Source organism: Mauremys mutica, chromosome 3 (assembly GCF_020497125.1).
Source record: "Mauremys mutica isolate MM-2020 ecotype Southern chromosome 3, ASM2049712v1, whole genome shotgun sequence".
Taxonomy (NCBI): Eukaryota; Metazoa; Chordata; order Testudines; family Geoemydidae; genus Mauremys; species Mauremys mutica.
In genome coordinates, this window is record NC_059074.1 from 82,845,861 (window position 1) to 82,871,636 (window position 25,776).

General features: G+C 42.5%; 1 protein-coding gene and 1 pseudogene across 1 annotated transcript in view; one reads left to right on the forward strand and one right to left on the reverse strand.

Moving 5' to 3' along the window:
• Positions 1–25,727, reverse strand: part of SEC63 (SEC63 homolog, protein translocation regulator) — a 103,023-nt gene extending 77,296 nt beyond the window's left edge. Inside the window, exons 1-3 of the mRNA XM_045010157.1 lie at positions 25,476–25,727; positions 2,772–2,871; positions 1,713–1,827 (exon numbers count right to left, since the gene is read on the reverse strand). Of these exons, the coding sequence (XP_044866092.1) occupies positions 1,713–1,827; positions 2,772–2,871; positions 25,476–25,599 (339 nt within the window). The 5' untranslated portion in view covers positions 25,600–25,727. The remainder of the gene's footprint in view (positions 1–1,712; positions 1,828–2,771; positions 2,872–25,475) is intronic.
• LOC123366564 lies at positions 9,021–9,324 on the forward strand (annotated as a pseudogene).
• Positions 25,728–25,776: the final 49 nt, after the last annotated feature.

The window sequence follows — 25,776 nt, forward strand, 5'->3', positions numbered from 1 at the left end:
CCCAAACTGAAAAAGCCTGGCATCAATTGGGGATCTAACACCAGCCAGCGCTGGTTGGGAGACCTGCATCTGAGGCAATGGAGCGCAGTTATTCACCCTGCACTTGTTTTAGCTTCCACATGCAAAGGGGTAAAACAGGAAGAAACACTTCACAGATCCCTTAAATTTGCCAAATGATCTGTATTCCTTTCTATAGTGTCTGGCAGGACTGCGAGCTGAATTTTCTGATGACTTTGAATACCCTGTTTTCCATAAATTTTCCACTGTATCACTAAGATAGCTGGGAACTGATTTGCCAGAGCATCTGATCCCATGGATCAAAGTCCCATATACCTGCGTAAAACAGATTCAAATCCCAATGTCTTTTTCACCCCACAGGGAGAAGCCCTTAGGCTGTGGGATTTTTAGGTTGAGGGGAACCAAACGCGCAACACGGTCTCGCCATATTTGCATTGCTTCTGAAAGCCTGTGGAGACTCTTCTGTGTCAGATCACAGTTCATATCTATTTTTGTTATTCTGATGCCACTTGAGAAAGTGTGTGCCCAAAGGAGAGGTCTGACGTGAAAGCCTGTCTGCATCTGGCTGCCTGTGAAGGGCCTGGATAGTTACTCCACTCTTTCTAGTGAAAATCTCGCCCCACTTAGAAACAAGGAGTCCCTGACCACCAGGGAAAATTGCAACATTTTTCCTTCAATAGCAATACCAGGCAGACACTGCAGGGGTTCCATCTCACTGCCATGGGCAGTAAGAAGGAACTGAAGGATGGTTGGATCTGCGCCACTCTTTATGCCCTCAGGTGGGAAGGGGGGATGCACAAGGACATCTAAAATGCAGGTGAAGCCCCTCCAATGAACACAGTGGTCAAAAAATCTGAATTCTGCATGCATGGGGCATATGCACACCACAAGTGGAATCCATGTGGACGATTACTCAAAGATTAACTGGAAGGAACTTCAGCAGGCAGCGCGTTCCCCTGCTGCCAGTTATTGACGTGTCTGGTTCTGCTCCCAAACCACAAACTGGCTGAAGTACCCGTTGTAACAGTTCTGTGGAGCTTTGAACAAAGAAGGAAGTGCCTCAAGAGTAGTCTTACGTAAATGGCACAATTTACCTTACATTAAGAAGAAAGAGACTAGAACACAACAGGCAGATGTGAACCATATGAAGTAGGGACTGTTTATACAGCTTACCCAGCCTGCACCACCAAAACTGCTCCACAATTCTAAGGTGCATAAAGGGCTTTTTGTGCAATGTTGCACCTCAGATTAACTTCTCTTGGTAGATCTACTATGTTGTCAATATGCATGACTGCTCACAGCCCATAACGATATTCTCTCCGGCACAGTCCACATAAGTCTGGTCTTTGCTCTGAAATTTTTTCCGACAATGCTTAGCACAATCACGTGAGTCATTCAAAACAGATGAAAACTGAAATCTTCATCTCAATATACTGTATAAGGGCATCAGAGACTTGAAGAGACTTTGGTATTATAGTTACAAATTAAAAGTTAAGCTAAGGCAGCATCACTATTCTGCAATACACACTAGCAATGTTCAGAAGGTAAAAGTTAACTGCATCTTGAGATATGCTTTCAACCCTCACAAAGGCCCTCACTAGTATTTCCTCCGGCTTAATTTTACATATAAAGCAAGTCCTAAGTATGACATATTAAAGTAATGTGCATTACCCAACAAGGGCACTATTACTTACTGGGTCCAAATGTAAGACTTCATAAGGGTTGTATTCTTGATATTCTCTGTCTGTTTTGGAAACTTTGTATGCAAGAAACAGAAACAGCGCCCATCCAGCAAGAAGAATTGCTTTCCTATTTGGAAAGAATATGAAGGGTAAAACAAAATACACATAATCATCTTTACTTCTAACATAACACTGTACAAGTAAATTGTGAAGCTAATTTATATATAATTAAATTTAAGGATCCCACATTAAATAATGAGATCCAAAAAAAACCACAATTTTAGAATGAATACCCTTGGCTTTGGACACTGATGGGTCTCTGAATGACTGGGCTTCTTTATTGCTGTTTACATAGATGGGCAAAACAGTGACAGTTTCTCCACTTCCACACCCTTCTACTCCCACACATCAAAAAATCTCCCCCGAAAAACAGCAAAGATTAACAAACAAGAAAGTCTCTCTGTTCCTCATTTACATAGAATATTTTGCACCAATAATGAATGCAAGTTCTGCTTTTAAAAAAAAAGCAAAATACAGAAAAAAAGGAATAAAACTGAACAGCTGGGAAGTGAAGGGGAGGAGAGAGGAGGAAATGTGAGAAAGGGTAACAAACAGCGGGGGATAAGAACACAGGCATTACATTTAAGCGAGCAAAACATTTGAACATCTTTCTATGTATTGTATTAACTGAATGACATCAATAGCATTGCTAATTTGAGGGAAGGGACAACAGAATTCTGCTCCATTATTGATAAGATCCAGGTCAAATTGTTGATTACTGTTGAGGTCTACTAGGTTAACTGAACTGGAATTTAAGAAGCTGTAACATGAGTAGCTTCTCTCTGAATTTCAAGCCCTATTAGATATTAATCATTAACAACTTTTCATTATGCAAGTGTAGCAGATTCCAATAGTCCCTTTCTTTAAAAAGTTATGAAAGCTATTACTTTATTATAGAACTAGTTCCAGTTGCTTTAATTAAAACTTCAAATTTATGTAAAAAATAAATAAATAAAATACAAACTACAGTGGTAATTTAAATGAGAAGTTGCGCAAACGAAATATACTTACTTTACTGAAGGAATTATGTTTTGTTGTGGTTTTAATAGCCGCAAACGATACCACAGACATCTTCCATATACTTTTCTTATATTTTTTAATCGAATTTGCTCTGCCAAAAAAAAAAAAAAAAGCTAGTTAAAATTTAATTAGAATTTACGTCAAATGCAAAGTGACAAGTGAGCTATGTTATCATCTTGGAGTTTGCAGTGCAATTCCAGTTTGAGACTTGAAAGAGCTTCATAATCAAAAAAGCAGTGAGTGAATTAGATATTTGTTTCCTCAGCATTTAAATGGTACCAAATTTGTAAGTAAGAGTTTAACTTGGATTGTTGCTACGCTACCTACTACAGGAACCAATTTTTTTTTTCTGTACATCTTGAAACAAGAACCACTGCTGAAACAAAGTCAGGAGATGAAGCTTGTCTATTCCATGCCCTACAAGTCTCACATTTACAGTTTTAAAGCTAGTCAACTCAGGCAAATGGTCTCCCCCTCTGATATCAGCTGCAGTATGCGGGGGCAGAAAAAGAAGATTACATATGAAATGGATCTTGGAATACAACTGGGGAGTGCGAGTTGGGGACGTTTTTTGAGCGAGGCACTGGAAGAACTAAAAACCTTCAAATACTGTTACTCTCTTCCTCTTTGTAACACTCACTTTGTGTGTCTTATTTTTAGTTAGACTGTAGCTCTTTGGGGGCAGAGACCATATCTACCTATATGTAGAACCCTCCATGGATACAAAATTTGTATCCGCATCTGATCCGCAAACATGTTCTGTGATTATAAAGCAGATCTCTGCAGATTTGCAGAAATCTGCCTATATACTTGCAGAGCATCTCATACAAGGTCCCAGTTCTGACAGGATGTTTGGCAAATGTCATAATAAATAGCAAAGAACTAGGAGGCTAGCTTCCCCCAACATTTCAGAGTGGGTGGGGCAAACCAATGGTACAAATATTTCCCCAAGAGTGGGAGCAATCTGTCTATATTAAAAGAGCTTTAATTATATTTTGATATTACCTGGGATCAAGCTAGTGGTGTGAGAGAGGTTTCAGGAAAGGCAGTACACTGTGATGGAAAGTGAAGACAGTTTATGGAACCCCATAATGGCTTTGCTGGGGAGAGAATCCCACCCATTGTGAGAAGCATAACTTATATGGCTGTATAGACCTTCTATAGCATTAATTTTATATTGTAAATGGGCTTCTTGATTAGTTTTGAAGTAACTTTTCTCTATCATGATGTAGATTTCACAAGAAACTAAAACTGCTTTATCTGCAAGAAGAACATCTGTCTATATTTAGATTAGCAGAGAAGAAAGTGGAGATGATGAAATTTGTCATGTTTTAATTAATTTTATTTTTGCTGATAAATTAATATAGAGTGACTGGTTTTGTTAAGCTAGAGTTTTTCCTATTAGTTATTTTATAGGGGTTCCTTTTGAATTTTCCCTAAACTATTGACACAGTATCATCTTAAGACCTTTCACCCAAATAAGACCATGTCAGCCTCCTCAAAAGAGGTTTTACGTGACTGGATTTCTCATTTTTGCAGGGTCACAGACCAAGAGTCACTGTGACAGGCAAAACGTGTATTTTTAATTTCTGGCTTAGAGGGACTTTTCCAACATTGATGCTTGTTAACAATGGCCTCATATCTGACTGACCCAAAGATCTTGGATGGAACAAGCAAAATTCATCAACCATATGAATCAAAGCCTTTTGATCAACAAGAAAACTGAGGAAAGACTTAAGTTCCAGAATTTCCAAGGGTGATCTCCTTGGGGAGAGGAAGTCTCAACAGCCACAAGCCATTCCAGCCTCTGACCAGTCTCTCCCTACACCAGAGGCAGCCCGCTAGTGGGAAACATTGTGCCAGCAGAACATCACTATATGACTCCTTAACTGCCTACAAGTGTCCAGTAGGCTGCATGCAAACATTGAAAAGTTCATGAACCCTTTGTGAACACAAGTATCTTATTTTTCCAGTTTCCATATTTTACCCTGGGTTGTTTTATTTATTTATTAACCCAGAGATGCTCCAGCCTTTTTTTTTTTTTTTTAAAGGGTGTAAGTAAGTGTAGCTGTGTGCATGCATGTGGTATGAGCATACATAAAACAAACCCAGGGAAGGCACCTGAAAAGAGTTCCTCGGGTTTAAACAGCCCTAAATATTGTCTCAAAGGACACTCATTACAGTGTGTTCTGTGTTTAAAAGTCGTGAAAGACTTGAGATTATCATCTCTAATTTCTGATAAATAGGAAGTTAAACTTTTGTCTATCAAGAATTCTGTTAAAGTCTGTATTTTAATATCTCCTTTGAGGGGTATGGAGGGGAGGAAAGTGTCAGACTTTAATTCCTATGTGGTGGCTAAGAAGGAAGCTTTATAACTGGTTTCAATATTAAGATATTTAATCAGCTTCAAATTATAGATTTGATTGACTATGGTAAAATTCTTTAGTTAGGATTTATACCCAAATAGACAGCCATGTTCTTAACCATTTGTACATTTTAAGGAGTATAATTATTTTTGGTATTAATTTAATGACGTAACTCCAATCCATTACTGAGACTAATTTGTGTGATGTGATCTTAATTTGATTTGATAGTGTTTTATTTTTATAGTTTATCATCTTAACTTAGATATGTTTTCTAGATTTTGTTTTAATAAAAGTTTTGGCACCCACCCAACATACTCCAGCACCCACTACCTCTTATTTCAGTAGAGGTATCCTCCCCTCCATAGCATAAAGAAAAATCCCTACACTGTCTCACTCAAGATACACTGCAGTCCTCAGTATTTCCATACTGTTTTTCAGCATGTAATAGCTTCAGCATTGTAAATTCTGCACCGTGCAAGAAAGAAGGCTGGCATACATGGGTATACAGAGCTGGACAAGCGGGGGACCTTGTTGAGTGAGAAAAGTGGTGCAGGAGATTGACAGCTGTCAGAGCTATGCTTCGGGTCGCTAAGCAAGGACCATGTGATGGTCTGTCCCATCATTTCATAGCTACTCAAGGCCTGTAAGGAACATTTCACAATCTCCTGTGTAGTAGGTGTAAGTTTACATGAGAATACTTCTCCTTGATGCTACACTAGTTTTGTGAGAGCAACAGAACTCAATTTTATCTACACAGAGTTTCATGAGTACCTGGCCAAAATTTAAAAAAAAAAAAACAAAAAAACCCACTCTGTTAGTATGCAAAGAATGCCCCTCCCTGCCCTACGCACTCTGGCATTGTGAAACACTGTGAAAGCATCAGTGCTAAGGTGTCAAGTGTTCACTTTTGTGTGCAAAGGTTTTCCGACAATAGTGTCCTAAGCCTAATCACATGAACAGTTCCAAGGAAGGTTTTTTTGAGGGGTTCATGCAATCTGATTCAAGTACTGTACTGCCTGTGAGCTTATTTCTATAAGGCAAGGCTTTTCTCCTATCTTGGCGGTTATAAAAGTCAACCAGATCCCTGCAAGTCACCTTTCTCTGCAATGCTTGCACTGTAGCTTTGTTTCCTGGAGTTCTGAAGGAAACATTCTGCTGCAACAACCCCCAGATGGATCCGGCAAGACAAAAGATGTCCACAGATAAGGCGGCTTTCAGAGGGAGACATCTTTTGCCATGACCTAGGTCTAGAGAAGGCTCCCTCAACTGCCATAAAAACAGACTATGATACAGAGGACAAATTGTCTGATGTTAAATAAATAAATGGAGATATACCAATCTCCTAGAACTGGAAGGGACCTTGAAAGGTCATTGAGTCCAGCCCCCTGCCTTCATTAGCAGGACCAAGTACTGATTTTGCCCCAGATCCCTAAGTAGCCCCCTCAAGGATTGAACTCACAACCTTGGGTTTAGCAGGCCAATGCTCAAACCACTGAGCTAACTCTCCCCCCTATAGTCATCACTGAAAGCGTCACTAACAGTTGTTGGTACTGGAGAGCAAGTAGCCTAACTTATGGCAGTAGAAGCTTGAGTATGAGCAGTCCTACTCCAAGGTACATTTACAGGAAGTATTGAATAGACCAGGAACCCAATTTCTCCCTATGGTTTTCCAGAGGCAAACAAAAAAGCTTGTTTAAGAGCCACCACATTTCTCTTGCAAGGAGCTACTTCTCAAATACTCTCCCCCTTCTGACAGACCACTTAAAGCAGGAGTTCTCAAACTGGGGGTCAGGACCCCTTGGGGGTCACAACGTTATTACATGGGGGAGGGGGTCGCAAGCTGTCAGCCTCCAGCTCAAACCCTGCTTTGCATCCAGCATTTATAGTGGTGTTAAATATATAAAGAAGTGTTTTTAAATGTATAAGGTGGGGGTCGCACTCAGAGGCTAGCTATGTGAAAGGGGTCACCAGTACAAAAGTTTGCGAACCACTGACTTAAAGTAACCTCAAGAAACAATATTCACCTAAATCCAGCATTACCCAACATGTACGCCCCATACTTTCTACCTCACACATCACTGCTATGATACAGGGTTTCACTCACTTCCCCATGAAATGCTATTTTGATCCCAATACAAGCCCAAGAACACTCATGTTCTCGCCATCCCATGGAAGCAATGTAGAAATGCATGAGAGTGTAAAGAGGTAGTTGTAGCCATGTTGTTCCCAGGATATTAGAGAGATGACACACATACTTCAGGAATTGTAACACAGGAAGGCACCAGAACAGTACCATGTGGCTTTACAGAAAGCCTAGGTAGGCAATATTGAGTGAGATATTAATCTTTGCAGTCTACATCTACACAGTTCTACTGCAGAGAATCAGTTACAGGTAACAGAGCTTCTTTAAGAACTGTAAGACACTATCTCTACCCCGTTCACATACTGGGACAGAAATTCATGTACCCTCTTGGCCACAAGCAGTAATTCTGCATTTGCTTTCCTCTGCTGAAATGCCAAGCACCATTTTCATGTTTCCAGAAAAGAGCCATTGCTCTTCCCTTTCCTCCTCTTTCCCTCCCCCATTTCACTATCCCAGAGGACCTGGTTGCAGACAGTTAACTAGAATGAATATCCAATCCATGACACACCCAGTCTCCATGCTTGGCAGCTATAAAAGCAGGCAACATACTACACTCCTCATACTGCTGCCATCAGATCCCCAAGACTCATCTTGTCTCTCTGCAGTTTTTACAGTCCACCTTTACTTTGTAGATATATCCCAAAGAGTCCATGAGAAGGATCTGGCTGCCACAACCCCCATACAGACTCCACAAGGGAGAAAACACAGGTGGAGGCAGAGATCTTAGACACTGACAGCATGACACGAGACTCCTCCAGGACATATACTATGATGTTAAGGATGAAACCCCTAAAATCAAGGAAGTTGGCTCCCATTGCCAGATTTCAAAATATTTCTCTAGGTACAGAAGGCTATGTGGATGCCTAAGTCTATCTAATGGAAGTAGGTGGTAAAAACTACTGCAACTCAACCCAACTCAGATGACATCTCTATCTACTACAGCAACCAACAGACCTAATCAATTATGCTAGTCACAACCTTGACTAGCAGCGCAGTACAGCAGACCCACTCCTTAACCCCCTTGAAGGAAACCTCGCACCCTCCCTGTGTGAACAGACAGAAAGGCCCTTAAGAGCCAGCACATTCCCACAAAGGAGCTGTCTCTATAGAACACCTCATTACAACCTGCTGTATCAAAAGTAGACTTCAAAAGGGTTGGGAAAGTAAGGCAAACAAAGCCTTTGTGACATGGTAACACGGCTAAAGGACAACCCTAGATAGGGACCAGACACTGTCCCGAACTGATCAGGGCATCCCCCTCCCCAACTTTTGTGAGTGTCTGGGTGGGTATAGTGGAGAGAGGAGAAAGCCAATGCTGAGGTGACCCTTCACTGGCATCAGGAGCTGTTCCCTATTCACTGTCATGGTATACCAAGTCCTTAATCTCTTCACCTTCTAAGGAACCCCTTGACTAACAGACTCACTTTCTGAAGTAAACTTTTCAGGAACAATACAATATCTTGCAGCATATGAGAAGCTACCAATACCCACATGGATTTACTAGTTATGAAATAGTTATAGCATCATCTCGCAAAGCTGTGCCACTTATGCCAAACCAAAAAAATAAATACCTTATTTCACTGTTTACTTTATATTTATGCCCAGCAGTCACACACACATGCCTACCAACAGGGCGCACATGTGGTTTCCAGGCCCTGTGGATCCTCCCCTTAGGCTGGGGGGAAGGTCCTTTAGTAGTGGTTCCCAATAGGAACAGGGCGCACGTGCGGCCCTGCGAGTAATTTTTGTTTTTACCACTGCCTTGTGCCAGGCTGCGTTACCATGAGCTTACCCCTGAACCCCAAGCCCTTCCTGAATGGGCTGAGAGGGAAGCCAGTGATGGTGAAGCTGAAGTTGGGGATGGAGTACAAGGGCTACCTGGTGTCTGTTGATGGGTACATGAACATGCAGCTTGCAAACAGAAGAATACATAGACGGTGCATTGTCAGGACACCTTGGTGAAGTTTTGATAAGATGTAACAACGTCCGGTACATCAGAGGAGTAGAAGAAGAAGATAGAGAAATGAGAGAATAAGTTTGTATATTTCTGGAAAATAAAGATCAGTTTTTCACAACTTTAAAAAAAAACAAAAAAAACCAGCAGGCTTGAACGCACAGTCAACGAGTATGGCTGGGGTTCATGCTGTATCCTTCAGCTACTCTGGGACTTTGTCAGATATGCTTCTACAGACTCTTTTCCATCCTAATATTGCCCAAAGGGATAGACTGAGATAAATCCTGAATGGCTGAGGTCAGTTTGGGCACCATTAGAGGATTAATTTGAGCCCAGGGGGTGTGCACACACAAAAAAGTCTTAGAACAAGGTGATTTTGTAGACAACTTGGTTTTAGGGTTCGGGGGACAGTGAGAGGAGGTTGTTTGTTTTAACGGGGTCTCTCTCTCAGGAAACCCTTATCCAAACGATGTCAAATTCTGACCACTAATCTTATCTCCAAAGTTCCATGAGGCACAGCAAATTTCAAGATTATTCAGGAAAGTATGTGGAGTTTAGAGCCCTTAAGACAGCCATATTTTAAAAACAGGAAGCAATGCTCAAACTATAGCAGAGCAGCAGCATGTTGAGCATGCTACTATATCAGAAGCATCTAACGCGGCCTGTAGCGACATCTGGGCTATTAACTGTCCTTCAGACACAATGGATTTAAGGTCTTCTCTATGTTCTTGTGGGAGCATCTCTATAATCATGACAAAAATGGGAAAAGGTTTAGAAAACCTGATCTGTGAGGAAAGGTTAAAAAAACTGGGCATGTTTAGTCTTGAGAAAAGACAACCGAAGGGCTGTAATAAAGCAGCTGGTGATCAACTGTTCTCCATGTCCACTGAATGTAGGACAAGTAGTAATGGGGTTAATCTTTAGCAAGGGAGATTTAAGTTAGATATTTTTCCAAATATCTAACTAGCAGCGTAGTTAAGCCCTGGAACATACTTCAAAGGGAGGTTGTGTAATCCCCAGCAATGGAGGATTTAAGAACAGGTTGGACAACACCAGTTAAGGATGGTGTAGTTGTATTTGGTCCTGCCTCAGCATAGGAGGGCTAGACTATATGACCTCTTGAGGTCCCTTTCCAGCCCTACATGTCCAGGATTCTATGATAAATAGGCAGGGGATAGCAGGGGAGGTGAAAGAGGTTGGGGGCTCATAAGAAAGCCAGGGCATCCCCCGGCTCTGCCACTTCCCCAAGTGCCCTGCAACCCCAGGTCTGCCAGCACCCCACACAACCCCCCTGCAGCCTCCAGCTCTGCCAGTGCACCACAACCTGCAAGATCTGTCAGCGTACTGCAACTACCCTAAACTCCCAGCTCTGCCAACCTTCCTGCACACAGCTATTCCACTGTACCATACTTTTCCTTTGCTCCAGCCACTGGATGCATGTCGGATTGTAAAAGGGGGAAGTAACAGCAACAGAAGTGTGTGCACACCAGGGAGTGAAGACTTCAGGGAGATGAATTCCCCCCTTGTGGTGGGAAGGCCCACTTACAGCTTTTTGGGGGAGGGGGGGGAAGAATGCACTGAATGGGTTGATGTGCTGGAGCAGGGCTAGTGGGGCACAGCTGATGGGGGTGGCTAGCTCCATACACGAATTGCAGGACGTGATATTTATAACTGCCTAAATGACTAACTCCTAACAACATATTTTCTCCTGTTCAAAAAACTAAATTGAATGACAAAAAAGTTATCAGAGTTGCTGCTTGGTGCTATGTCGCCACTTTGTGGAATAGCATGCAACTTGAACTCTATTGTCTTTCAGCAATGTGTCATATGCCCTATTGCATGAGCAACCTTAATTGTGCGTGTCCTGGTTTTTAGAAGCTTAAGTTTTGCTCAACTTGGTATTCCGCATGGTGGCGACACAGCACAAGGTGAAGAGCTTGCACATTTAAGCGACTGTGGAGTTGGCAGAATAAAGGTATGTGCAAGCTCTTCACCTCGTTTTACAACCCATTCCCTCACCCCTACAAGATTTCATTTAACACTACTAAATAGCAAAAAGGAATAAAAACAGTTGCCCACACCTTGTTTCCTCTGTTCCATGGAACGGGCAGTACCAATGGCAATTATTTGGATACACTCCAGGTACAAGTCAGTGTACTGGCTGTTAAGTGTACCTACACTAATAGGTGGAGGCAGTAGTTGGGCCTGCTTGGTAAAGGTGTGATAGTGATGTGAGGCCATGTGTGGGTTTTATTGTGACGTGTGACAGAGCTGTGATTATGATTGAGGATACCTATAATTTCACACACACACCCGATGCATGTGAACAAAAGGGAGGAGCTGCATGTGAACCTTCAGGATGCAGAATGCATCACTTCAGTGAAGAATTGTGTACATTATATAATTAGCAGGGAGTGACAGATATGGCACTTTCCTACAATATCCTTGCAAAACCTTAAACATAACTCAGTAAGTATCTTTGGAGTTTATTGTATTAATTAAAAAGTTACATATTATTGTGGGCCAGGACTGCATGTAACCTCTCTAAAAGGGAGATAGGATGTGAACCCTGGAAGCATTATGAACATCAAAGGACTGTATTGAACAACGTGCCAGGAGAGAATAGATATTCGGGACAAAAAGTATCAAGTATTTACCTGGGGAATCTCTAGAGGGAGCTGAATGCCAGTTCCCACCTCCAGTTATGCAAAACTCCTCCTTTTGAAGCTACACCCTGAGGAAGGGACCATTGTTTATTGATTACTTGTTCCCAGAACCTGAAGAGCAAAGGCCCAAACTGCATAGAAGAAAAACTAAACTATGCATGGGTGTGCTTGTCCTGACCTAAAGCTGTTATGAACGTGTAGCCACAGAAAAAGCCCTTTGTGGGGTTTTGAAGACCTGACTCCTACCAGAGCCCTCCTGGAGCTGGGGAGAGGAAAGGCATGATTTCTGCTAAGCTTATTAGCATAAGTGTAGGTTGTTTTCACCTTATGAATAAGTGTGCTTGTTTAGGACTGATCTGCACTAAAAAATTAAATCAGCTTCACTACATTCAGGGGTGTGAAAAATTCACATGCCTGAGCGACTTAGGGTATGTCTACACTGGAATCTTCAAAGTGCTGCTGCAGGAATGCTTCCACGGCAGCGCTTTGAAGTGCAAGTGTGGTCACTTGAGAGCGCTCTCCCTGCACTCCTGGTAATCCACCTCCATGAGGGGATTAGCTCCCAGCGCTGGAAGCCAGTCTACATTAGCGCTTTAAAGCACTCAGACTTGCTGCGCTCAGGGGGTGATTTTTCACACCCCTGAGCCAGCAAGTTAAAGCACTATAAAATGTAAATGTAGACAAGCCCTTAGTTAAGCCAATTCCCCCCCCCCCAACCCGCATAAACAGAGCTAAGTAGATGGAACAATTACTCCATCAACCTAGCTACTGCCTCTCAAGGAGGTGGATTACCTACATCAACAGGAAAACCCTTCCCTTTGGTATTAGTGTCTACACCAAGGGTTCTCAAACTTCATTGCTCCGCGACCCTCTTCTGCCAACAAAAATTACTACATGACCCCAGAAGGGGAGGCTGCCCGAGCCCTGCTTTCCCAGGCGGAAAGGCCAAATCCCAAGGGCTTCAGCCCAAAATGGAGGCCCTGTAACCTGAGCCCTGACACCCAGGGTTGAAGCTGTCAGGCTCATGCTCAGTGTACTAAGAGCATACTTGATGGGGTGAACTGAGGCATTACTGAAATATGGCAGAGTTAAGGTTGCCTGGGCAATCTTAACCATGCATTTCCTGGTTTTCAGAAGTTTGAGTTTTGTTCAGTTCAATGTTCTGCAAGGGGACAACATACCACCAAGCAACCTTAATTCTGCATTAACAGTTTTTTCCACTGAATAGAGCAGTATATATTGACAAGTCAGATCTCTCAAAATAGCAAACTGACAGACCTAAGTATATCATTTTCCTACAAAGTTTAATATTAAAGATTCAATCAGGATTCCCACCCTGCAAACAGTGGATGATCTGTTTCATTACTCTGAAGTACATAATTTAATCCTTTATCTCATTATTTATTTATTTATTTATTTATTAGTAATACTTAGTACTAATTCTCACAATGCACCTATGAAGTAGGTATTCTCCCCAATTTTCCTATAGGGAAACAAAGTAAGTGTCCTGTGTGACAGTTTGGGGAAGATGATGGTGTCCAGTCACGAATTCCATTTGGTTTCATGCTAATTTGTACTTTTAAAACTGATAGTGAATTAAATCATAATCTGGTAGTAGTAAACGGACATGTAGCAAGGTACTATGATGGAAAGACATGACAAGGCCACCAAGGAACATTGAATCAACACTGAATAGTTCTACTCCGTTGGTGTTCCGTGTTTGAAAAGTGCCCCGCACAACAGGGTCCTGGTCCCTGTCTAGGACCCCTAGGCACTACAGTAATTCATAAATACAAACAGCCGCGGCTTCTGATAGAACCATTAACTGTTAATAATCCTCTATGCCCAAAACCCACAGGTTCTTTCCTTTAAAACTGTTCCTTGCCCCCAAAGGACTGCACTATAACCCAGAATGCCTGCGGGGATGGACTCTGGGAGAGCATGCATTAGCTACTGGGGAGGTTTAGGAGTATCAACACTGATCTCAGGACCCTGTGTTAATGATGGGTTCCACAGCCAAATGAGGGATGCCAGACAGAGTCTGCATCCTGATAGCATGCCTGGGTGGCCAGGACTAGAGAATGTCTGGATGCTGCTCAAACCTCATTGGCTTGGAAGTATATGGGATTAAAAGATTGGGTCCAATACAATTCAGGTGATTGAGTCCCCCACATGTGGACTCAGCCAGAGATTGCACCAGGCCACACCAGAAGTCTGAATGCATCGGTTCCTGACTCCTAGTTTAATCCACGAGACTATCCTGCCTCTCTGGACAGCACATTTATGCCTCCTTCAAATTCTTCATTATATGTAAGAGGAGTTCTTATTGGTCATGATCATGTCAAAATGCCACATCATGTACTTAAGTTTAAATGTCTCTTCTTCCACCCTACTAATTACTTCATCTAGTTTTGAATACTTGAACCAACCAGGCTCAGTATTTTTTTTATTTTAAGATTGAATTCTCACTCCCATCAGATATTTGTTTATTAGATTGTAAACCACTGTGATAAGAATTTTCTGTGCAAAGGAAGTTTTAAATAAAGGAGATAATTTCATTATAGCACTCTTCCTTAGCACCAATCTTCAAATGAATAAATGCTTAACTGGTGGCGCAGGCACACAAATCCTTTTATGTTTTGCAGGAACGCAAGGATCACCCTAATATACATGTAAGAATAAAGAGAAACCCTTTTGAGCAAGCAAATTTAAAAGTTATGCTTTAAAGCCTCTGAAGGAAGGAAAAGATGTAGACACTCATTGAAAGTGCTAATTTTGTGCAACTCTTAGCATGAGGAGTCAGTTTTTGGAAGAATTGGTAATTTTCAGCTATGTGACCTCCCCATCTGTCTAGAACTCTCCCTTTATCCCTCCAAATCATTCATTTTTAAATCCACCATAAGCCTCAGTTTTAACTTTATTAGCACTGACCCTCACTGAATACTTATTTGTGACTGCTGCGTGAGTTATACTTTATCTTAAAAGCCGCTATTAATGGAGTAATACCATTTTAAGTTGCTTCAATGAGATTCATGAATCACAGATTTCTTGAAATTTACAATGGAAGTTATGCTTGCAGACCCCCTTTCTGAGGATCTGATCTCTGCATTGCGCTCAGAAGTTTCTACCTTCCACCAAGAGATAGTGGCAAGTGGCTGATATTGAAACAGCTTCTAATATAGGCCAGTGGGGTGGTCATCATAATGCAATAAGCCATCTTGCTCCTCTACACATTTCCTTCATTTGACATTAGCCTCTGTCAACCCATACCAAGAAAAGAATTTTAACCCTACTCTTGAACGTACATTTCTTCTACAGAAACTTAAAACGTGTTCTAAAAGAGTCATATTTTAACCTACTTTTACAAACAGCAAACATTACAACACCTGAAATAAAGAAAAAAATCTCTAGTTTTCCGTTTGTTTGCTTTGTGCTTTTAACAGCATGTCACATCTAGTCCATTTTGCTGTCTGGCACACTAGAATCTTACTGCTTGTGCAATGCCCCGAGGAAGCACACCAACACATTTTTCTCCAGGCCTTGAAAAAAAGGTGGTTAACAGGAAGAGCAGCAAAGCCAATCTGAGTTTGGGGACAGGTAAGCGTCTCTTTCCCCAGACTCTTGCACAACTTGGGGAGGACGACTGGCACAGCCCTCTTTCAATGCTGCACACTTCAAGGGTGCATGGAAGTAATTCATGAGGCAGTGAATGGGTCCCCTTCATCTTCACCATTCAGAACCTACTACAGGCTCAGATAGAACCTGGCTGCTTTAAGCTCTTTTGCAGGACATGGGAAATGTAGAAGAGGCTATGTGCCAGGAAAGCAATGGTAAGTGACCCCTCCACCCCACACCCCTTTGTAAGGAAATAGCAGTAGCATAGGCCAATCTCCTTGAAAGGGGGTGGGACCAGAAAGATGAAGTACAGCTGCAGCAGAAAGCAGGCCTATCCTTCCCCCCATCCTGTGCCCCAGAGCCTCTCCAAGTTATCAGGTTGCTAGGAGTGCCACTGGACTGCACCAGGGTCAGGATTTGTCTGCAGAAAGATACTAATGTACGTACACAGAAGCGGCCAGTGCTCCCATTCGTGCTTTCCTGACGCAGTGCTCATGCATGCTCCTCTTTTTGTGTGAGCGCCATGCCCAGGATTTTAAAACCAGGGGCGGTAGTGTAAACATAACCACAGAAACATTATGTACATCAGACTGGCTCACCTGCTCAGTACTGAGCAACATAAAGCACTCCCTAAACCAGCATTCTCAAAAGCAGCCACCATGCGCTTTTCTTGTGGCCATAGACTCCTCAGTGGTTGTTAGGGGGCTTATTCCTTTACCCTCTTACTTCTCTGGTCCTTCTTGCATGAACAGAGAGCAACAATACCCGAAGTCCAAAGGCGCAAACAATTCCATGTTTATTGGGGTGAACTTCCAGCAAGCATGATTCCAGTTTCCTTCCTTAGTGTCCGCCTTCCCAGCTCTGACACCACAGAGCCTTGCCTGTGTCCCTGTTTCTGTTCCCATCCCATTCCCATTTCCCCCTTTAGCAAAACATGATCCCAATTCCCCCATCCCCAGTCCCTGTTCCCAACCCCCCGCCCCTTCCTGATTGACTGCAGACTATATAGTAAAAGTTGAGTTCTGCTTAGCTATACCTTAACCAATCATTTTACTGAAATTTAACTAACTAATCCTAACATACTGTAACATGGTTATTTAACCAATTATATCCCACCACCTTAATTGGTTTACACCCAACAAAACTAATTATACAGCAGACAGAAACAGACAGAGACCATGCAAATAAACATACAAAACAATAAAGAATTGAGGATTTTACAACTACATCTATACAGACATAAGTGAATTCTTGCTGGACAGGATGCTATCAAACTAAAAGTTTCCTTTTACATTTTCTAGGCTCTTCCCTTTCTCTGGAGGTGATAGATCGGATCACCCTCCTAACAGCCCCAGATTGCCTTATTTCAATATGACTAAACAGGGGCTCACACTGTCACAGTAAGAGAAGGCCATTACACAGACAGACAGTGATTTTTTATTCTTTCTTTTATCTCTCTCTAACTAACTAAGTGATAAAAATACACCTAAATTCTTAAAGTATAGGCCTTTGCAGACAGGCCTGAATATCTATATCCTAATAGTGGTGATTGAGGACAGGGAGGTGGTGGGGAGCAATGGATCCACAAACACCAGAGGAGCAGGCAGCCAGTGTGAGTTCCCCCCCTTCCCAGGGGCGGTGGGGTTCAGGCTTCTGGCTTCAGCTCTGGGGTGCAGGCTCTGTCCTCCAGCCACACAGCAACAGTCTCCATCCTAAGGCTGTAGGGCTTTGGGCTCTGGCTCTGGGTTCACCACCAGATCACCTCTGGCCCCTGCTGCCTCCCTACCCACCTCCCCATCCAGGGCTTAATCTGTCCTCTGGTTTACCAGGGCTGAGTAAGTCTGTTACAAATATCACTTTTCACTGCCTTCTTGCTAGCAAGTCTGCTGCTGTGAAAAGTGATATTAAACACAAATATCACTTTTCACAGAAACAGAGTTACTAGCTAGTAAGCCATTTTAAAAAAGCAACACCTCTCCCCCAAAAAATCAAGACAAGAACATGCAAAGCACTTTGTGTTTCTATTCTGTTTGGGTCCAGTAAAGAATACAGACAACTGTACATTATTTTTATTATTGAGTCTACAAAGAGCCGTACATAAATAAATTACACTGATTTGGACATGTATATGTGCATATTTATGTGTTTTTCCTAAAGTTAATTAAGTATTTTAGGAAAAAGTGTCAGAGCAGCCACCAGCAAGAGTTGGTGGCCGCACTCTGAGGCCACCAAAGTTTTTGTTGTGAGAACCCCTGGACAGAGAGTATGTTTTCTCTACAGCTCTTCTCCAATGGGAGCACAAGATCAGATCAGGGAATTTAATGCAGGTTTTTCCACCTTTCCGTTTCTAATGAGAACTAACAGTTTTATTTAAAAAGAACAGGAGTACTTTTGGCACCTTAGAGACTAACAAATTTGAGCATAAGCTTTCATGGGCTAAAACCTGCTTCATCAGATGCATGCAGTGGCAAATACAGTAGGAAGATATATACACACAGAGAACATGAAAAAATGAGTGTTGCCATACTAACTATAATGAGAGTAATCAATTAAGGTGGGCTATTATCAGCAGGAGGAAAAAAAAACTTTTGTAGTGATAATCAGGACGGCCCATTTCCAACAGCTGACAAGAAGGTGTGAGTAACAGTAGGGGAGGGGAAATTACACAAAGTAAACTATTTCCTCTTGCTAATGACCCATCCACTCCCAGTCTTTATTCAAGCCTAATTTAATGGTGTCCAGTTTGCAAATTAATTCCAATTCTGCATTTTCTCACTGAAGTCTGTTTAAGTTTTTTTGTTGTAATATTGCAACTTTGAGGTCTGTAACTGAGTGACCAGAGAGGTTGAAGTGTTCTCCGACTGGTTTTTGAATGTTATAATTCTTGATGCCTGATTTGTGTCCATTTATTCTTTTGCATAGAGACTGTCCGGTTTGGCCAATGTACATGGCTGAGGGCCACTGCTGGCACATGATGGCATATATCATATTGGTAGATGTACAGGTGAACAAGATTCTGATAGTAGCTGATGTGATTAGGTCCTATGATGGTGTCCCCTGAATAGATATGTGAACAGAGTTGGCAACGGGCTTTGTTGCAAGGATAGGTTCCTGGGTTAGTGTTTTTGTTGTGTGGTGTGCAGTTGCTAGTGAGTATTTGATTCAGGTTAGGGGGCTGTCTGTAGAGAGGACTGGCCTGTCTCCCAAAATCTCAGAGTGAGGGATCATCCTTCAGGATAGGTTGTAGATCCTTGATGATGCGCTAGAGAAGTTTTAGTTGGAGGCTGAAGGTGTTGGGCCTGTCCTGTAATAGGTAACTTCTGGGTACTCTTCTGGCTCTGTCAATCTGTTTCTTCACTTCAGCAGGTGGGTATTGTAGTTGTAAAGGTGTCACAAGCACAACTCGTTCTTTTTGCTGATACAGACTAACATGGCTACCACTCTGAAACCTGTCCGTTTTATTTACATTTTTTGATATTGGTAGCCCCTGAACTATCAGTGCTATGAGCCATTTTTCACCAGTAGATTAAGAACAAATATGTAAAACTTGTAAAATCTAAGTTTCCTGAATTCCTGATATCAGGCGTCCCCATTTTCTGCTTCTGTTTGCCCCCATCGAACACTTATGCACAGAGACACATAAATGAGGGTGGTAAAATAAGGATGGAATTCATCTGTTTATTTGGAAGCAACATGATCCAGGGGATAAGAGGAATTAGATCCAAGTTTTATTCACCACTGATTTACAGTATGGTACTGAACAAGGTTTTAACCTTTGTGCCTCAGTTCCATGTCATTAAGGAGGAGATAATACTCATCTACTTCACTAGTGCTTTGAGACCTACAGAAAAAAGTGCTATATAAAGAAAGTTACTGGTAAGTAACCTAACAACACTCAAAGAACTTCTACATTTTTCTATTTTTGGGCTGGGACCAAGGGAAGAGCCGAAGGAGTGGGGCTTTCTGTGCACTTTTATAACCTCAGCTCCTAATGTCTGGTGTCAAGAGATGGCACTTATGGAGACATTGTCAAAGGAGGATGCTGCTTTCCACTAGGTTGGGAACCTCAGCAACACAAGGTGGTGCAACAAACAACTGGGAATAATTTAGAGGCCACCCTGTGAAGAATCTATTGTCTTTTTATGCTCCCCTAGCTACACAGCACTGAAATGCCCTAAAATCCACCATTCTGCAGTATCACAACCACAAGAAATGGAGTCATGTCCCAGTTCAAACGCAGAGCTGGATCACAAAAAAGGTGGTTGGGTTTATTTTTTTTCTATGCATGTAACAGCATTATGAAAGGTTTAATAAATATTTCATACCCTAAAAATATCTATGAATGTTGGTTTCACTAGTGATTCAATTCACAGTAAAAGAACCAGGAGTACTTGTGGCACCTTAGAGACTAACAAATTTATTTCAGCATAAGCTTTCGTGGGCTACAGCTCACTTCTTTGGATGTAGCCCACGAAAGCTTATGCTGAAATAAATTTGTTAGTCTCTAAGGTGCCACAAGTACTCCTGTTCTTTTTGCCGATACAGACTAACACGGCTGCTACTCTGAAACCTGTCAATTCACAGTGGCGCTTGAGGAAAACTTTGTAACTACATTTGATTGAGGAACAAATTCATAAAAAAAATAAGTGAGTGCACATACATCTATAAACTGTTCGCATGTGGATGCATCTAAAATACATTGCAAGGAATTCTACGACTAAGTTGTCCAGCTGTACATTCATTATCCATTTTATGCAAGTACATTTATATTGATTTTTAACTGGAAAAGAAAAAAGCAATTATCCCTCTTCAGTCATTACAGATCAACTTCAGTTCTTCCACTGTGATCAGCAACAGACATCCCCTATGATTGACAGACTCCCTTCTCTCGTGTACTATGCTTTCTCCTCCTTCAAATCTCTCTTCTGCTTACATTCATCTCCCCACTGGAGAGAGTATAATGTTTCCAGGCGCTTGAACTGTTGTCCCATGTATTGTTTTGTCCAAGTTAGCCGATAATCTTCAGAACAAAGACCTTATTCTTTCCACATGTCACATCACAAAAATGTATAAGGCTAAGATTTAGTCATGGGTATTTTTAGTACGTCATGGACAGGTCACAAGCAATAAACAAAAATTCACGCCCGTGACGTGTCCGTGACTTTTACTATACCCCTGACTAAATCTTAGCTGTTCCTGGAGCCCCGCTGTTGGGGGCGGAGGGGCAGGGGCTGACGGCTGGCCTAGGCTCCAACAGCAGGAGCTGACTGCCCTCCAGCCACCTGCTGCTTCAAGGCCCCCCAGGACCACTGCGCCAAAGACTTCCAAGGCGGTCCCCGGGACCACTGCTCCGGGGCTGCCCACGGGACCTCTGCTGCTCTGGAAGCCCCCAGGGCCAACTGATCGGGCAGTCTTGGGATCAGCCACACCAGCCGCTGCAAAGTCACAGAGGTCTCAGAAAGTCACAGAATCTGTGACTTTTGTGACCTCCGTGACAGACTCGCAACCTTAGATATGTGTGCTTACAGCACTCTAACCAAGTTTAAAATTGCATTGATAGCAGGCTGCAATATCACGAACAAGAGCATACAAACATCTGTTAGAGAACAGGTAGGCAGTTTATATAATCATGTTGTGTTTCACTTTGATAACTAGGTGAGCACTGTCAGTCTTACATCACTTCAGTAAGAAACACGTCAGCATTGTGGGCCAGCCAGTATACTAGCCAACAACTAGGCTTATTCACCTCTTGCTCTTCATCTCCTTCCTGGATTTTGAGACTTAACTCCTATGTAACCCTGCAACCAAACTGTTTGAGAACAAATCCAATATCATCAATGGACTCAGAGGGATATTTATCTATCCCTTCAAGCTCTTTGGTTCTATCTTTATTCTTGTCTTTAAAAAGATAGATGGAAAAGTAGATTAAAATTGGCTTTCAAAGTCTTCTGGAGTTGCACCACATTCAAATTGTAATTACCTCCTTATTTTATAGATCATTTTTTAAACCATTACCTTTGTTCACAACAATCTTAAAAGTAATTTCTGCCACAGTATTCTTGCTGGATGCCCAAGAATAGATAACCCAGTATGTTAGGCAAATGCATCTTTTTTGTTGGATTTGTATTGTAATTCGATGCCTTCAACTTGCATTTTATAACTAAGTAGTTTACCCTTTAAAACAGCATTGGAAACATCACAATAAGCATTGAGAGAGATGTGGGGAAGCAAGAAGAGTTCCTCTTGTATAGTATCATTCCTTCAAACCAGTTACCTGCATGTTTAGTTATGTTTTTTGATACACTGTCCTATCATTTTAGCTGAGACTACCAGAGCAATGAAAGTAATATAAACAGAAATAACTGCTTTCCCTGGTGTTGGTTATAATTGTACTTCATAAGGCTTTTTCCAAAATGTCTTGGAAACCCACACTTGCTCTTTGTGAGGTCAGAGACTGGAATAGTCTAATCATCACAGGTAATCTATAAAGCCATAAGCACCAAAATCTTTAATTAAAGCAAGATTTAACATAAACAGGAAGCTGATGAGATACCGTATTAATTCTATTCTTATATATCTACTGGTTCCTGTGCACACCTCAAGGCATAGAGGTAGTAAACATTTGATGTTGGGGTCAGGATGCATCCTCTTCATAAAGGCATCTCAAAATTATCACTTATCCTGTGTTTAAGAGAGGGACAAGTCACTTTCATGCCAATAATACTCTGAGTGGCCTTTCAAATATTTTTACACTGTTCTCATTAGAAACTGCAGAAACACTATTTCATAGCAATTTTAACCACTTGCACTCTATTCACATTGTTTTAAATGTTTTTCTAAATGGTTAGGCAGAACAACAATGGTTTGGGCCCAATGTCATTCTACTCTCGTATTCACATTGTAACAAAAAGGAATATGTATTTTCATCTCATTCTACAAACATTTACTAAAAGACCCTATTCCTCTAAATATTCCTCTACAGAGAGGACATAGATGTTAATACAGATATTAAAGTCTAGGTCCTCATAAGAGACTCTGTGATAGCCTGCAGTGAACATCAGTTTTTACTTTATCTTCTTAAAGCATACTTCTTAGCTCAGCCTTCTGCATATTTTACTGAAAACTAAAATGATTGTCACTCTGGTTTTAAGAGTGAAAAGCCAAGATTAAGCAATCAGCACTTACTTTTCACCATCCTGTGGTTTTAAAATTAAGCCCACCATTATTATAGTTTACAGATTACATGTAGTGGACACCAAATTCAAATTGTCATATGCAAACATTCAGACACACAAAGCTATCTGCGGAACACTAGTCTTTTTGACATTCGGTTGAGTGCACTAGAAACATTGCAGAATTAGTGCACTCCACACACTAAGTTTAAACAAGCACAATACTCTTAACTGAAAGTATACAACGAAACAAAAAAAATGCATTGAAAAATTAGTGGACAGCTATTTGTACAGTATCCAATTGGCTTTTTCCATAGCCACAACAACTTTTTGGTCATGTAGAACACAAACTATGATGTGATCTGGAGTCCATTACTTAATCACTACCAAGTCACTTACACAGACTGGGAGCATATCCACACACAGGAATTTTTAACTGCACTTGGATATTACCAAATACCACTCCTCCATTCCCTCCCCCTCCAAATAACCAGTATGGAGTGCTGTTGCCCTGTTAGTGTGGAGAACAGAGTTTACCACCTAAGGTAAGGTAATAAAGGTAATGCAATAACATGCAATCAATTACTCCCAATATCATTTTGTCAAAAAAATAAATGTTAAAAGCAGCAGGCTCTCCCCACAATGCCAGATCAGGGAAAATCAGTGAGAAGCAGTGCTTGACACTCAACCATGTCTGCCAATTCTTGTGTAGATCCAGCCTACAGGCCAACTGACCAGGGCCTGAGAAATTCACTCACCAGTGGGAAACTTAAGGCATTGATTTCTGAAGAACTGAAGCTCTCATTTTGAGAGCGAGTCAGTTCCTAGCCATGATGGCTGTGCAATGTTGTCTTTCTGAGTCAGCAGACATTTCCAGTGCTTCTGCTGATGCTTATATAGCTTTGCCAAGCTGCAGCTGAGTAACATTAATAAGAGTGACAGCATGGCAGCTGCCCACAATGTTCTGAAGAGTAACTGTGAAACCCACCAACAACCATGTCAGTTTCATGCAACTGCTGTTTGGAAAAAAAAAGTAAGAGACCCAGGTACTGGATCTACGCAAACTTGAGAAGGACTCAAAATAAAACCCACAGCTGAGGCTTGGGGATGAATAGAAGATAGAGATAAACAGAATATCTAAACTGTACAACACTTACTAGCCAAAGACAAAAGATGAATCCTTTAAACAGGTTCTACAGACAGCATCCTCCTTAACAACTGAAACTGGTAAAGGCCTAGGCTTGTCACCAAGACAGATATAACTTAGATAATTTTTTCACATCTTAGCTCATAAAGCCGAGCTTGCAAATCCTCACACCTTTATCTTTCTTGTTTACCTCTGGCTAGTAGAGTTAGGGTATATCTACAATGCAAATGAAGGTATGACTATAGTACAGGTAGCATACCCGTATTAACTTTAATCTAGCTAGCATGGGTAACAATGGCAATGTAGACATGGTGGGCTTCAGCACAGGCTAGCAACCAGAGTATGTACCCAGGCTCCCTAGGGGACTTGCACTCTGGTTGCTACTTCATGCTGAAGTCTGTGCCACCTCAGCTACAGTGCTATTGTTACCAGTGCTACATCATGCCTTTTCTTTGCAGTACAGATATACTCTTAGGAGCAGAAGCTTATTTGTTCAGCATTCCTTTCATCAGTGAGGCTTCCCTTTAATTGGAAACAAAAAACAAAAGAAATAATTTAAAATACTGTTAAAGAATATGGCTTTAATTTATTTCAAACACTAAACAGATACAGTAAATCCCAAATTTTCCTGCTACAAAACAAACACTCATTATAAAAGACTAGTAATGTCACCTATTTGTATTATGTGAATATTACCGATTACACCTCATCTTATAAACAGTAACTGTACAAAGGACTAGAAAAATTCAATACTGCTTCTCTCAGTCTAATGTCCTTATCTCACAGTCAAAACCATCCTATTTTTGAGCAGCTCATATTGTCAGAATGCAAAAGCCTGAACAGCTCTCTCCTGCTAAGGATGGAGAACAATACCAGGGGAATAGATGTATAAAACCAGAATGAAACCAAGGGACTCAAGAGAAACACACACATCTATCAGGCTGTGGAAGAGCAAACTCCCACAGGATGCAGAGAAGCCCTATCTATCCACCTGGGACATTTAAAGGTCACCTGCAAAGAGGGGAAACAACACAACCTGTGCGTGTGCCCTTTCTGCTCCAGGCGGTGTAAGAGCAGCAGGAGAGGGCTGTCTCCTTGCTGCACCTCGCCCCCCATCCCCCACGAGTATTTTGCGTTACGAAGCCAGGTCAGCAGCCCGGAAAGGCTCCGGGGAAGCCGCGAAAGAAGGATTCCGCAACCGCGCGCGGTCGCTGAGCAGCGCAGAGCCGGAGTTCTTGGGCAGACGGTTTGAAGCGCTGGAGTTTGTTTCTTCACGCGACACCCAACCGACTCCGGCCACTAACGGTTTTCAGGGCAAGTCTCTGACCCGGCTGCAGCAGCCCCCGGGGCACGGGGCCGCCCCGAGCCTCCCTCCAGCACGGCAAGGCAGAGACGGGGCCACGGGCAGGGGTCTGCCCAGCTGCGGAGCACCCAGGGGGGAAGGGGTGTCACGCTCGCCCAGACGCGCTCACCCCCGCCCCGCCCCGCCCCGCGCCGGGAAGGGTCCGCTCAAGCCCCCCCCCCCGGTTCCTCCCCGGGCAGCGGGGGCGGAAGGCGCGTGGGATCCTCCCCCCAGCCCCGGCAGGGCGGCGGGCAGAGGCCCGCGGCCAGGCCCGGCGGCGGGCGGCTCACCGGCGTGCTGGTCCCGGGGCCACAGGTAGTAGGTGGCGGGGATGACGATGAGCCCCACGAAGCTGGTGAGGAAGTAGAAGAAGGTGTTGCCGCTGTCATCGTACTGGAACTGCTGCCCCGCCATGGCCGCTCATCCACGCCGCCGGGGCTCAGGCGGGCCGAGCCAGCATCCGGGATCTGGCGAGAACCAAGGCCGCCCCGCGAGCCGCACACAGCGAGACGTGTCACTATGCAGCCACCATAGCCGTTGTGACGTCACACGCCGCGCCTGGATTGGCCCATCCATTTCCCCCGCCCGCCG